General features: G+C 54.0%; 1 protein-coding gene across 31 annotated transcripts in view; it reads right to left on the bottom strand.

The window, feature by feature from the left end:
• LRRFIP1 (leucine rich repeat (in FLII) interacting protein 1) overlaps positions 1 to 11,375 on the bottom strand; it is a 76,404-nt gene extending 65,029 nt beyond the window's left edge. For all 31 annotated transcript variants that reach the window (XM_005863712.2, XM_014537620.1, XM_014537619.1 and 28 more), the window contains exon 1: positions 11,190 to 11,375. In XM_005863712.2, the coding sequence (XP_005863774.1) occupies positions 11,190 to 11,255 (66 nt within the window). In that variant the 5' untranslated portion in view covers positions 11,256 to 11,375. The remainder of the gene's footprint in view (positions 1 to 11,189) is intronic.
• Between the last annotated feature and the right edge of the window lie 6 nt (positions 11,376 to 11,381).

Genomic DNA, 11,381 nt, shown 5'->3' with positions numbered 1-11,381 from the left:
CCCGCACAGAGGATACGGCCAGCCCCTCCCCCAAGGACCCTCCTGGCCTGGCCTGGAATCCAGTCAGCAGAGCTTTACCGACCTGGGTTTTCAAGTAAGGCCCCCTTGGATGGAGGACATGGTTGGGATGAGAAGACACCATTTATCACCTAAGCTGCCTCACTATAATTCTAAAAATCTGAACCTTTGACCCCGAAGTTCCACGTTTACATTTTACTTGACCACAGACAAATATGACAGCACTCTGACACGATGGTATGAGGGACGCTAACCGTGCACAGAGAAGCCCAGATCTGAGCCTCAGCCCTCCAGTGCCCAGCTGAGGCCACAGATGCGATCGGCCAGGGGCCCGGCCAGGGGGCGCACGGGCTGGCTGGGGAGAGAGACACTGCTCCCTGTGACCTGTCCCCTGGAGTGGCACAGACCGGGCCAGGGTTGCAGAGCGCTATAGAGAAATCACGGCACAGCAGGCATCACCTTAGTGACGGGTTGGTCCCTGCGCAGCGCCAAGGGTTGATGACCTGCAGGTCTAACCCAACTGCAGCGCGGAAGTGGGTTTCCCTGGAGCAGGACACAAAGGCTTCAGGATAAACAATCAGAAGCATGCCTGTCCCGCCAGCGCTCGACAGGCCTGCTCCGAGCCAGGAATTCCAGAGATAACAGCTTCCTCCGAAGAAGAGGGCTGCTCCTCTCTGGGGGTCAGGGAGCTGGGAGAGCCCGACGCCGCTGGGGACTGAGGCCAAGCAGAAACAGACAGAGAAGCAACTGGCCAGGACGCAGGGAGAGCCCCAGCAGAGGCGTGCCGTGCCCTCGCTGAGCTCGCACGTGGCTGCCGTCACACCGTCTTCCTGCCTGTGCTGGAGGGTTTGTGAGTGGTAGGAAGTGCTGCCCAGCACCCTGCGTAGGGATGTCTGTGTCCTTCCTGTGGCTCTACCCCTTTACCCAGATGCCCTCACGATGCTCCTCAGAGAGCAAAGGCATGGTGGGCCAGGAGCCCTGGCCCTCGGGGAGGACAGAGGTGAGGGCAGGAGGCAGACTCGCTCCGTCCTTGCGAGCCCCACTTCGCACCTCGTCAGGGACTCCTGGCTCCGTCTCTACTTGTCCTGAGCTTCGGAGCTTCCCTGGGACTCACAGTGTGGAATTCTACATCCCACGGCCCCGCACCGGCCATCCGAGAACCAGCGCTCACTCTGCTCTGAACTCTGCAGTTACCCAGGGCTCGCATGCTACGCGGAAGATGGAGGGGTTCATGAGCCTCAACTCTGGCGACTCTACAGAAACGGGCTGAGAAGTGCTTTCGCCATCGCCACCACCCTGAGAAAGCCTTGGGGTCAGGAAAGGCATCACGATGACAGCTGGGGAAGCCGGCTCCCCACCCTGCAGAGCCAGGGGACACCCACAGCGCGTGGCTGACGTGCACATGGCCGCCAGGCTCTCTGATGCCAGCGCCGACGTTCCAGAAGCCCTTTGGGAGAGAACTGTCAGCGCACATGAAGACCAGCACCTGGATCAGGAGAGAGGACTGGGCCCTGGACATGCACGCGGGACCCAGTGAGGCCGCCTCCCCGGTGTGTTGCCTCAGATGTCAAGTGGAAATGATGCCGTGCGGGGCTAAGAGAGACGAGCAGTTTGTCCTCCGCACGGCATTCGATGAAGTCTTAATACTGACCGTACGCATCCACTTTGGCCTCCAGGTTGGAGAATTCTTCTGATAAACAAGCAGAATTCCTGTCAGGCCACATGACACAGCTATAGTTTACCCTCCCCCAGGAAAAGCTTAAGGATGCATTTAAAGCTCACGCCTGTCTATGTGAGAGGAATATTGTGCCCGAAGTGGTGACAAAACCTGTTCTGTTCCAGAAACAAGCAGGGGACTTCTGTCCATATGTGATTCCTCCCTGTAGTGACAAAGGAACACAGCTCCCGGTGGGGCGAGCCTGGGACCCCGGAGACCACATGTGCAGGCCCGCGTTAAGGGACTTACAATGCAGGGCACGTTCCCAGCCAGAGCGGACAGCGCTGTGCACAGAGCCTACAAGGCTGTGACAGAGCCCCTTCCTGAGCCGCCGGAGTGGTAGGAAGTGCTGCCCAGCACCCTGCGTAGGGACGTCTGTGTCCTTCCTGTGGCTCTGCCCGTTTACCCAGATGCCCCCCGATGCTCCTCAGGGAGCAGAGGCATGGTGGGCCAGGAGCCCTGGCCCTCGGGGAGGACAGAGGTGAGGGCAGGAGGCAGACTCACTCCGTCCTTGCGAGCCCCACTTCGCACCTCGTCAGGGACTCCTGGCTCCGTCTCTACTTGTCCTGAGCTTCGGAGCTTCCCTGGGACTCACAGTGTGGAATTCTACATCCCACGGCCCCGCACCGGCCATCCGAGAACCAGCGCTCACTCTGCTCTGAACTCTGCAGTTACCCAGGGCTCGCATGCTACGCGGAAGATGGAGGGGTTCATGAGCCTCAACTCTGGCGACTCTACAGAAACAGGCTGAGACGTGCTTTCGCCATCGCCGCCACCCTGAGAAAGCCTTGGGGTCAGGAAAGGCATCACGATGACAGCTGGGGAAGCCGGCTCCCCACCCTGCAGAGCCAGGGGACACCCACAGCGCGTGGCTGACGTGCACATGGCCGCCAGGCTCTCTGATGCCAGCGCCGACGTTCCAGAAGCCCTTTGGGAGAGAACTGTCAGCGCACATGAAGACCAGCACCTGGATCAGGAGAGAGGACTGGGCCCTGGACATGCACGCGGGACCCAGTGAGGCCGCCTCCCCGGTGTGTTGCCTCAGATGTCAAGTGGAAATGATGCCGCGCGGGGCTAAGAGAGACGAGCGGTTTGTCCTCCGCACGGCATTCGATGAAGTCTTAATACTGACGTACGCATCCACTTTGGCCTCCAGGTTGGAGAATTCTTCTGATAAACAAGCAGAATTCCTGTCAGGCCACATGACACAGCTATAGTTTACCCTCCCCCAGGAAAAGCTTAAGGATGCATTTAAAGCTCACGCCTGTCTATGTGAGAGGAATATTGTGCCCGAAGTGGTGACAAAACCTGTTCTGTTCCAGAAACAAGCAGGGGACTTCTGTCCATATGTGATTCCTCCCTGTAATGACAAAGGAACACAGCTCCCAGCGGGGCGAGCCTGGGACCCCGGAGACCACACATGCAGGCCCGCATTAAGGGACTTACAATGCGGGGCACGTTCCCAGCCGGAGCGGACAGCGCTGTGCACAGAGCCTACAAAGCTGTGACAGAGCCCTTTCCTGAGCAGCCTTTGCTACAGGAAGTGGAAACAGCCACCAGCTTTTGTTTTCTATGTAAACCCCCAGCCCCTCATACGCAGCCGAGTCTAAAAATAATCTGTAAGGCATCACGATGACAGCTGGGGAAGCCGGCTCCCCACCCTGCAGAGCCAGGGGACACCCACAGCGCGTGGCTGACGTGCACATGGCCGCCAGGCTCTCTGATGCCAGCGCCGACGTTCCAGAAGCCCTTTGGGAGAGAACTGTCAGCGCACATGAAGACCAGCACCTGGATCAGGAGAGAGGACTGGGCCCTGGACATGCACGCGGGACCCAGTGAGGCCGCCTCCCCGGTGTGTTGCCTCAGATGTCAAGTGGAAATGATGCCGTGCGGGGCTAAGAGAGACGAGCAGTTTGTCCTCCGCACGGCATTCGATGAAGTCTTAATACTGACCGTACGCATCCACTTTGGCCTCCAGGTTGGAGAATTCTTCTGATAAACAAGCAGAATTCCTGTCAGGCCACATGACATAGCTATAGTTTACCCTCCCCCAGGAAAAAACTTAAGGATGCATTTAAAGCTCACTCCTGTCTATGTGAGAGGAATATTGTGCCCGAAGTGGTGACAAAACCTGTTCTGTTCCAGAAACAAGCAGGGGACTTCTGTCCATATGTGATTCCTCCCTGTAGTGACAAAGGAACACAGCTCCCGGTGGGGCGAGCCTGGGACCCCGGAGACCACATGTGCAGGCCCGCGTTAAGGGACTTACAATGCAGGGCACGTTCCCAGCCAGAGCGGACAGCGCTGTGCACAGAGCCTACAAGGCTGTGACAGAGCCCCTTCCTGAGCCGCCGTTGCTACAGGAAGTGGAAACAGCCACCAGCTTTTGTTTTCTATGTAAACCCCCAGCCCCTCATACGCAGCCGAGTCTAAAAATAATCTGTCATTCAAAGCAACCAAGGGGACTGGGCGATGAGTGGTCCCCTGCACCCGTGTGAACAGGAACTCGCCAAGCCGGCAGCGCCCAACGGCGACCGGTGCTGGCCTTGCACCATGTATCCACCGCCCGCCATGTCTCTCGGCTGCCATCGTGCATTTTACTGCAGTCTCAAAACCTCATCTTCCCCAAACCCTCGCTTAGGCAGCTGCAGTAAGTTTCCCCACTGAGGGGGCCTCTCTTTATGACCATCGCCACCAAGGGAAGGCACAGTTGTCATGGGGAGAGTGCCACCTCTAAGAGAGTATTTTGGAAATAGTGGTGGTGGTGGGGGGGAAGTCACAGTGATTGGAGGAGGTACTAATAGCATTTAGGGGCAAGCACCATCCTGCAGAGACAGGCTGCACAATGAGAGGCTTTCCCACTGGCCATCAAGCAGATGGGGGGGGGGGGGGGGGGGAGAGGGGGAAAGTCACAGTGATTGGAGGGGGTACTAATAGCATTTAGGGGCAAGTACCATCCTGCAGAGACAGGCTGCATAATGAGAGGTTTTCCCACTGGCCATCAAGCAGACAGAAGAACCACCTGATCACTTTCAGATCGACAAACTGATTGCAGCTTACACATAAACTCGAAATGTGTTCTGCACAGTTTTAACTTGCATTGACTGTCCCAGGAATGCAATCAACAGGAAAGCAAGGGAAGATTATACTTGATTTTGTTCAGAACTTTCCTAAGAGTTAGTCATAATTTTGGGAGGTCAAATCACCGGCAGCTGTTTGGGTGTGAGGACAGCATGTCTGTATCAGTCTGCATTCTGCAGCTACGATGTACCTGAAGGCTGCACCAGCATTTAGGCATTGAAATTCACATTCCAGTGTTGCACCTTACTTTCTTTTTAATGTTACAGTGAAACATTCTATTAGCATGGTATTATGCATGCTGGTAGATGTTACCATCAATGAATTTCATTTCAGGTTCATAATGAAGATGTTAAAAAATGTGTAGTAAAAAAGAGGCATGGGGTCTGACGGGGCCGTGAACCACAGCTTTAAAACAGGAATGAAACAGAGGCCGGACCTCTGGAGCTCGGCCACACTTGTTCAAACAGCTTGGCCACAGGTTCAGGGCACAGGTCTGGGGGCCAGTGCGTAAGCCACAAAATAAACACGACACACTTTATCATTTTTACTTGAAGAATTGAAGGACACAAAGTTAAAGACTAAAGTTTAACTTGTTAAAGTTTAACACTATGTTTCCATCGAAAGCAACTCAGGTAAGTTATGGAGCACACCTTAAAATTACCATGGAATTTTGAGATAAAACGGCAGCCTTCAAAGAAGCCCTTATCTCGCTAAGTTGATCGTGACTGGGCCTGGGCCCCGAGGAGCTGGCACCCCATCCTCTGCTCCTGGGGGACCAGGAGGAACAGCCCAAGAAGCAATGGTTGCCACCTTTGTCCAGACTGAATCCTCTCGGCCTCGCCCGGCGTTTCCAGAGGGAGGCTGTCCAGAGGGTGTCTCAAGACCGAGCCACCAGTCTTGGCTCTACCAATGACCAATGACATGAGCTCGGACAAACTGCGTCCCTTCTGCCCATCAGCCCTCATTTCAGGGCTGGGCACCTCGAGGTGCTCCTGTTGCCTCTGAAAGGTCATCTCCACACCAGGGGTCAAGCACTGTCAATCTCTCCCCACGGTGCCGCTGGGAATCTCAGAATAAACTTCTTAAAAGTTTCAGAATAACAAACTTCTTAAAAGTACCCTACATACCTAAATAACAAACTTATATTAACCAGGAACAAAATTATTCATGTTACTTTATCGAGTGCAATGACTCGGAGCATCTAGCACAGCCCTGAGGGTGGGTAGGGACGCTGCACATCACCCTTGATGAAAATCACTTCCCCCTCTTGCTGTGAATACATGTGAGTTTTTTTCTGAGAAAAGTGAGTGTTTACATTTCCTTCAACAGTCTCAATAAGAGCTGCTGGAACTACCGACAAGAGCATGATGGGCACCCATCACCATGCATGCGGCTGACAGGTGAGAGCAGCCACCTGTGCGGCTCTCCAGGTGACAGGTTCCCTGCAGCCCAGGCATCTGGCTCCTCCCCCTTCCCGTTCCCTGCTCCACACAGGGTCTTCCCTGCAGACCCCACCCCTTCAAGGTGTCACACAGCATATTCCCTCTCAGAATAAGGCGGACTCTCACAGCACCGCGCTTTCCTCTATGAGGCCGGACACAGCTACTGACAGCCTTCCCTGCGTCCAATGGCAGTCCCGGAACCAGCCAGGGAAGAATGAGAAGCCATCTTTTCCACCCTCCAGGGGCCTATCTGGGTGGCGTGGGGTTAGGGAGCAGCCACACGGGAAAAGGCTCAGCTCCCGGGGTTCCCGTGAGGGCTGACACAGTGACTGACAGTGACAAAGTTAGTCCAGCACACAAACTGGAAAAAGGAGAAATGTCTGCCGCGCTCCCGTTTCTAGTATTCTCTTCCTTATTTAGAAAACTTCAGTCCATCGAGTGTTCCTTTGTTTTGAAAAGTTTTGAAAACTCCCAGAAATAGAAATGAAGCATTTGATACAATGAAGAGGTCTCCATATGCACTCAGGAGCAAGGGCTGGGATCTGAAGGGCCGCCTCAGGAAAAAGAAGCCCTTGGGCCCCGATCCTGCGTGTGAGGCCTGGAGCTGCAGAGAAGCCAACTATGCACTCAGGAGCAAGGGCTGGGATCTGAAGGGCCGTCTCAGGAAAAAGAAGCCCTTGGGCCCCGTCCTGCGTGTGAGGCCTGGAGCTGCAGGGAAGCCAGTGGCAGCCTCCAGCCTGAGACCCTGCCTGAGGCTTGTACACAGTGGTGACAGCTATCAGCACCAGCTCCGTCACAGGGCCCCCTGCCTGCTAGCTGTGTGGACTTGGGAAAGTCCCCTGACCTTTCCGTTTCCTCTTTATCTGCAAGTGGAGATCACCAAGCCTCATGAGGTGGTGGCCAGGACTGGGAAGGCGCCACAGGAAACACTTGGCAAGGCAGACCGGGGGGTGGGGGTGGGGGGTTTGTGTGTTGGGAAATGCTACCTACTGTGACTAGTACCACAGCTGCAGACCCAGCAGGGTGAGCTCAGCTCAGCTCAGGGTTAAGGGCAGCAGAGACAGGAAGGCTACACACCCAGGTACCGCAGGCAAGAAAGAAGATGCAGATGCGAGGACAGAAATGATGCTGCTTTCATAAGCTCTACCACACAAACATTTCAGTGAAAGATTTGGGTTAAAATTTAAAGTGAATCCTCACTATAGTCATTTAAAGTAAATTATGTCTCTTATTACAAAGTAGTTGTTCTTCAGATTCAAGGCAAAACTGCTTTAAAGCTAAGTTATAGCCTTAAGGAGGAAACCACTGAAACGCTGCCCTCCCTCCTGGCCCCCATGAATGAGTGAGTCTCGGAATACACACCTGAGTACACACCTGTGTGGTGGGGTTCCTGTTTGTTTTGGTTTATTTGTTTTGGAGTTGGCCTGGGGGGTGGGGACTTCAGTGGTGGTCTGCCATCATATACCTGGCAATTCTGAATGATTAAATCTTGGATGTAGTCAAACTAATCCTTTGTTTAACTTAGGAGAAAGAAGTTAATTTACTTAAGTTTCTCTAGATAGTTTGAATAATGAAAGCCCTAGTAAATCCATTCCTTAAAAATAAGTTTCTTTATTCAAAAAAGCGAACTCTAGAGTTAAAACAGTGAGGCCATAAAAACTCTCTCCTGCCTACCCCACGACCAACTTACAGCAGGATATACCAGGCGTATTCCCTCACAGGTTAGTAATTCACATCTACCGGCCGGGGCCTCCAGGATTAACATTCGTAAACACGAACGGAGATTTTGGAAACTGGCATGTGAGCTAACTAGTCATACACGCTTCCTCTCTGAGTCACACAGCCCGATTTTCAGGGATAAGGCATTCCTCTCGAACATTGCCTTTTGAGGAGCAAACACATCATACCAACGGCAACCTCACAGACCTGTAAAAACGAGATAAGGACCTCGCTCTAATAGGTAAATAGTCCAATCAACTTCGAGAGAAAACAGTGTTGCAACTATAAATAACCTGATTTCCTGTGCTCAGCAAAAGTGGCAGTTTAGACTGCAGGGTTTAAAAATTTTTTTACTAAGGAGGCTTCCGCTCTGTGACATTATTTCTGGCCCCCAGAAACTAACTCTTAAAGAAAAAGGGAAATTTAGTCTCCATTTTTGCCCTAGTGGGACACCCTTAATATGTGAGAAAAGACCTAACTTGTTCTATAATTTAACTGCTTGAGGAAGTGACCCATCTAAAACAAACCCTAGGATCTCAGGACTCAAAATCTCCAGCTGAGCTACGGCAGGACCAGCCCCCAGAGCACCGCCTTCGTCCCCGGATTCGTCAACACTCCAACTCAGGTAGGGACCTTGGCACAGGTGCCTGGTGGGATGGGGCTTGGCAGACTGTGCCCACGCTCTACCCAGACAGACTCTCTCCGGACAGGACTGATGTTTGTCAGTTCATGCTAGTCAGGATGTGGAAAGCCACCAGAGGTGACACAACCCATCTCAAACACGGGAAGTTACAAAAGTGGGAGAAGTGCATGGTTTCCACACTGCCCCTCCCACGCTGGCACCGACTACCATGAAGGAGCTGGGCTCCTGCCCTCATCCTGCCGCTTCCTTTGCCAGGTGAGGTGGAGCTTGGCAATTCCGCTTCCTGCCAACCCCGGCTCTCCTCTGACACTGGGGTGGCCCCCTGCCCTCCTTCCCCACTGCAGACCCCAGTTCCCAGACAACAGGGTCACTTAATGAAGAACACAACGGGCAGCAAACAAACAGTATGAAATGCCCAGAGGCCTCCAGCCGGAACACTGCCTCGCCCAGGGTGGCTGCAGGGTGACTCCCTTCTAAGGCTCCCCACCTCCACTCTCCAAGAGTGTTTGCTATTATTTACTGAAAACAACCCTCCCACAGGTTCACAACTGCTTATTGGAAATCCCGGGACCAGGTATGTCTCCGGCTTCAACTAGAAAGGCCATAAGATGCGGCCACCATATATTCTGCCACAATCCCGAGTTACAGCCTTTAACCAAGCCCGTTAACGGGGCTGCAGAGGAATGTATGGACGTGTTCACACGCAGAGGTAAAGACTGAAAAGTTGCCCACCAGCCAGGGCAGGTCTCACTGCCAAATGAATTCTGCCACACACTTACCCAAAAAAGCAACAACTTTTGGTTTTCAGAACTTACTGGATCCTGGAATTGGTAGGGCAGCGATTTTCAACCTTTCCCATCTCATGGCACATACGTATTAGTTACTAAAATTCTGCGGCTCACCAAAATACATATTTCCTGCCAATCTGACATAAAAAGTAAGTATACTTTTGATTCATTCACACTGGATGGCTATTGTTGTGTGGACTGTTGTCACTTTTAATTTGATAATATAAGGGAAAGCAGGTCAGTGCCCCTAACTAAACGGTCAGGTATTGCACGTTTCAAAACGTCTTGCGGCACAGGGACTGAAAATCGCTAGAGGAGGGGCTGGTGGGCCAGTGCGGATGGAGCACCTTCTCACCCAGGGCCCGGGCCAGACTCCCCTCTCACTATTTCTATGAAGCAGGCGTCTCAGCCAGACCCAATCCAGGGTTACGTGAAGGGTTAAGGAGACTTTTGCTATTTCTACTCATTCCTCTGATGGACAGGTCCCTCCCTTCCTCACATCCTCGTTCTCCACGTTTACTCTTTTCTTCTTCAAAAAGTCCCCGCCCAGAGTTCCTTCCTCTGAGCCAGAATCTCGCCCAGGATTAGCATCGCCCGTCCTGGCCATCTAAGGCTTGCCTAGATGGCTCCTCAGAACGGAACGTCGGCCTCTGGCAGCACTCCGCCCTTCCTTCTCCAAGGGCCCTTCCCTGACGGGATTCCAGGGCCCCTCTGCAGGTTCCCAGGCCTAGAAACCGACTGGGTGAAGGGGTAGGAACCAGGGGCAAAGGTCTGGCCCAGGGCGGGAGCTTTACGTGAGGTCCCAGAAGCAGCACAGTAAAATGGACGCTACAAACCCACCTGACCGTCCTCAGCAAGGAAGTTAACTCCCAAGTGTGCACTCAGCAGAGTCTGTTTCTGTACCTTTCTCTGGTTTTACCTACTGGGGAACTCCTTCAAGGTAAGGGCAGTCTTCTCATTCTGAATCCCACACAAACACCAGGTGATTAATTCCTACCTGGTGAAGGAGTGATTGTTTTGGGCTCAAGTTCTCTGTAGTACAAACTTTAAACATTGTAACATGTTTCTTTTCCAAAGTGCATCCTCTCACCTTTAGATATTCATGACCAACCACAAGCCACAGGACAGTGGGTAATGATGAACCTTCCCCACCTCACCCCGGCCCAATTTTAACTCAAATACCCCACAGCCATGGGTGTTAAGCCAGATAACTGTGAAATCCTGCAGGGTCCTGTCCAGACCCCCAGGCCCCAGGAGACCAGCCAAAGTCTATTTGGGGACGGGGGTCCTTGGGGGAGGTGGAGAAGTCCTGCTCGGGTCGAAGGTCCGGGGCTGGGTAAGTGCTCAGAACCGCCCAGCCACAGAGGGCGCCAGCCTCAGGGCATGGGCCCCCGCTCTGGGCACCGGCTCCTAGCGCTGTATTTTGTAAAATACCGAACGACCAGCTGGGAGGGACCCTCTAAAGCGCGGTCCTCAGACCTCCGCCCAGCCACACAGCTGGCAGAACCGGTCCCAAGGTCCGTTCGTTCGTCCTGGGGAGGGGCGCCGTCCAACGAAACCTGCTCTCCTCGCAGGAGGAACTGAACGCACTGTACGGAGAGCAGGGCCGCTCCCACCCGCACATCTTCGCGTGGGGACGTTAATTTCAGGGGACCCCGGCCATGCGGAGCCCACCCCACCCCAGCGCAGCCAAAGGTGCCCGCTGCCCTGGGCCTTGGAGCGCCAACAAGGACCAAACGTTCGCAGTCCGACGCGAAAGTTTCCCAACGTTTTCCTCTTACCAGCCTCTGAGCCTCGGGGCTCAGACAGTCTATTTCCTTGTTCTGCGTGGCCGCCGGGTTGGTCATCCTGCCGCTGCAAGTCCCGCTCCCCACACCGCCGGGAAAGACTCGGAACGCGGGCTCTCGGTCCGCGGGCGCAGGCTCTCAGCTCAGCTGCATCCCGAGCGCGGCGGTTCCAGCCCACGGACAGAC

Source organism: Myotis brandtii, unplaced genomic scaffold (genome assembly GCF_000412655.1).
Source record: "Myotis brandtii unplaced genomic scaffold, ASM41265v1 scaffold180, whole genome shotgun sequence".
NCBI classification, from domain to species: Eukaryota; Metazoa; Chordata; class Mammalia; order Chiroptera; family Vespertilionidae; genus Myotis; species Myotis brandtii.
The sequence above is the reverse complement of the archived record's forward strand: the minus strand, read 5'-3'. Positions and strand labels throughout refer to the sequence as shown.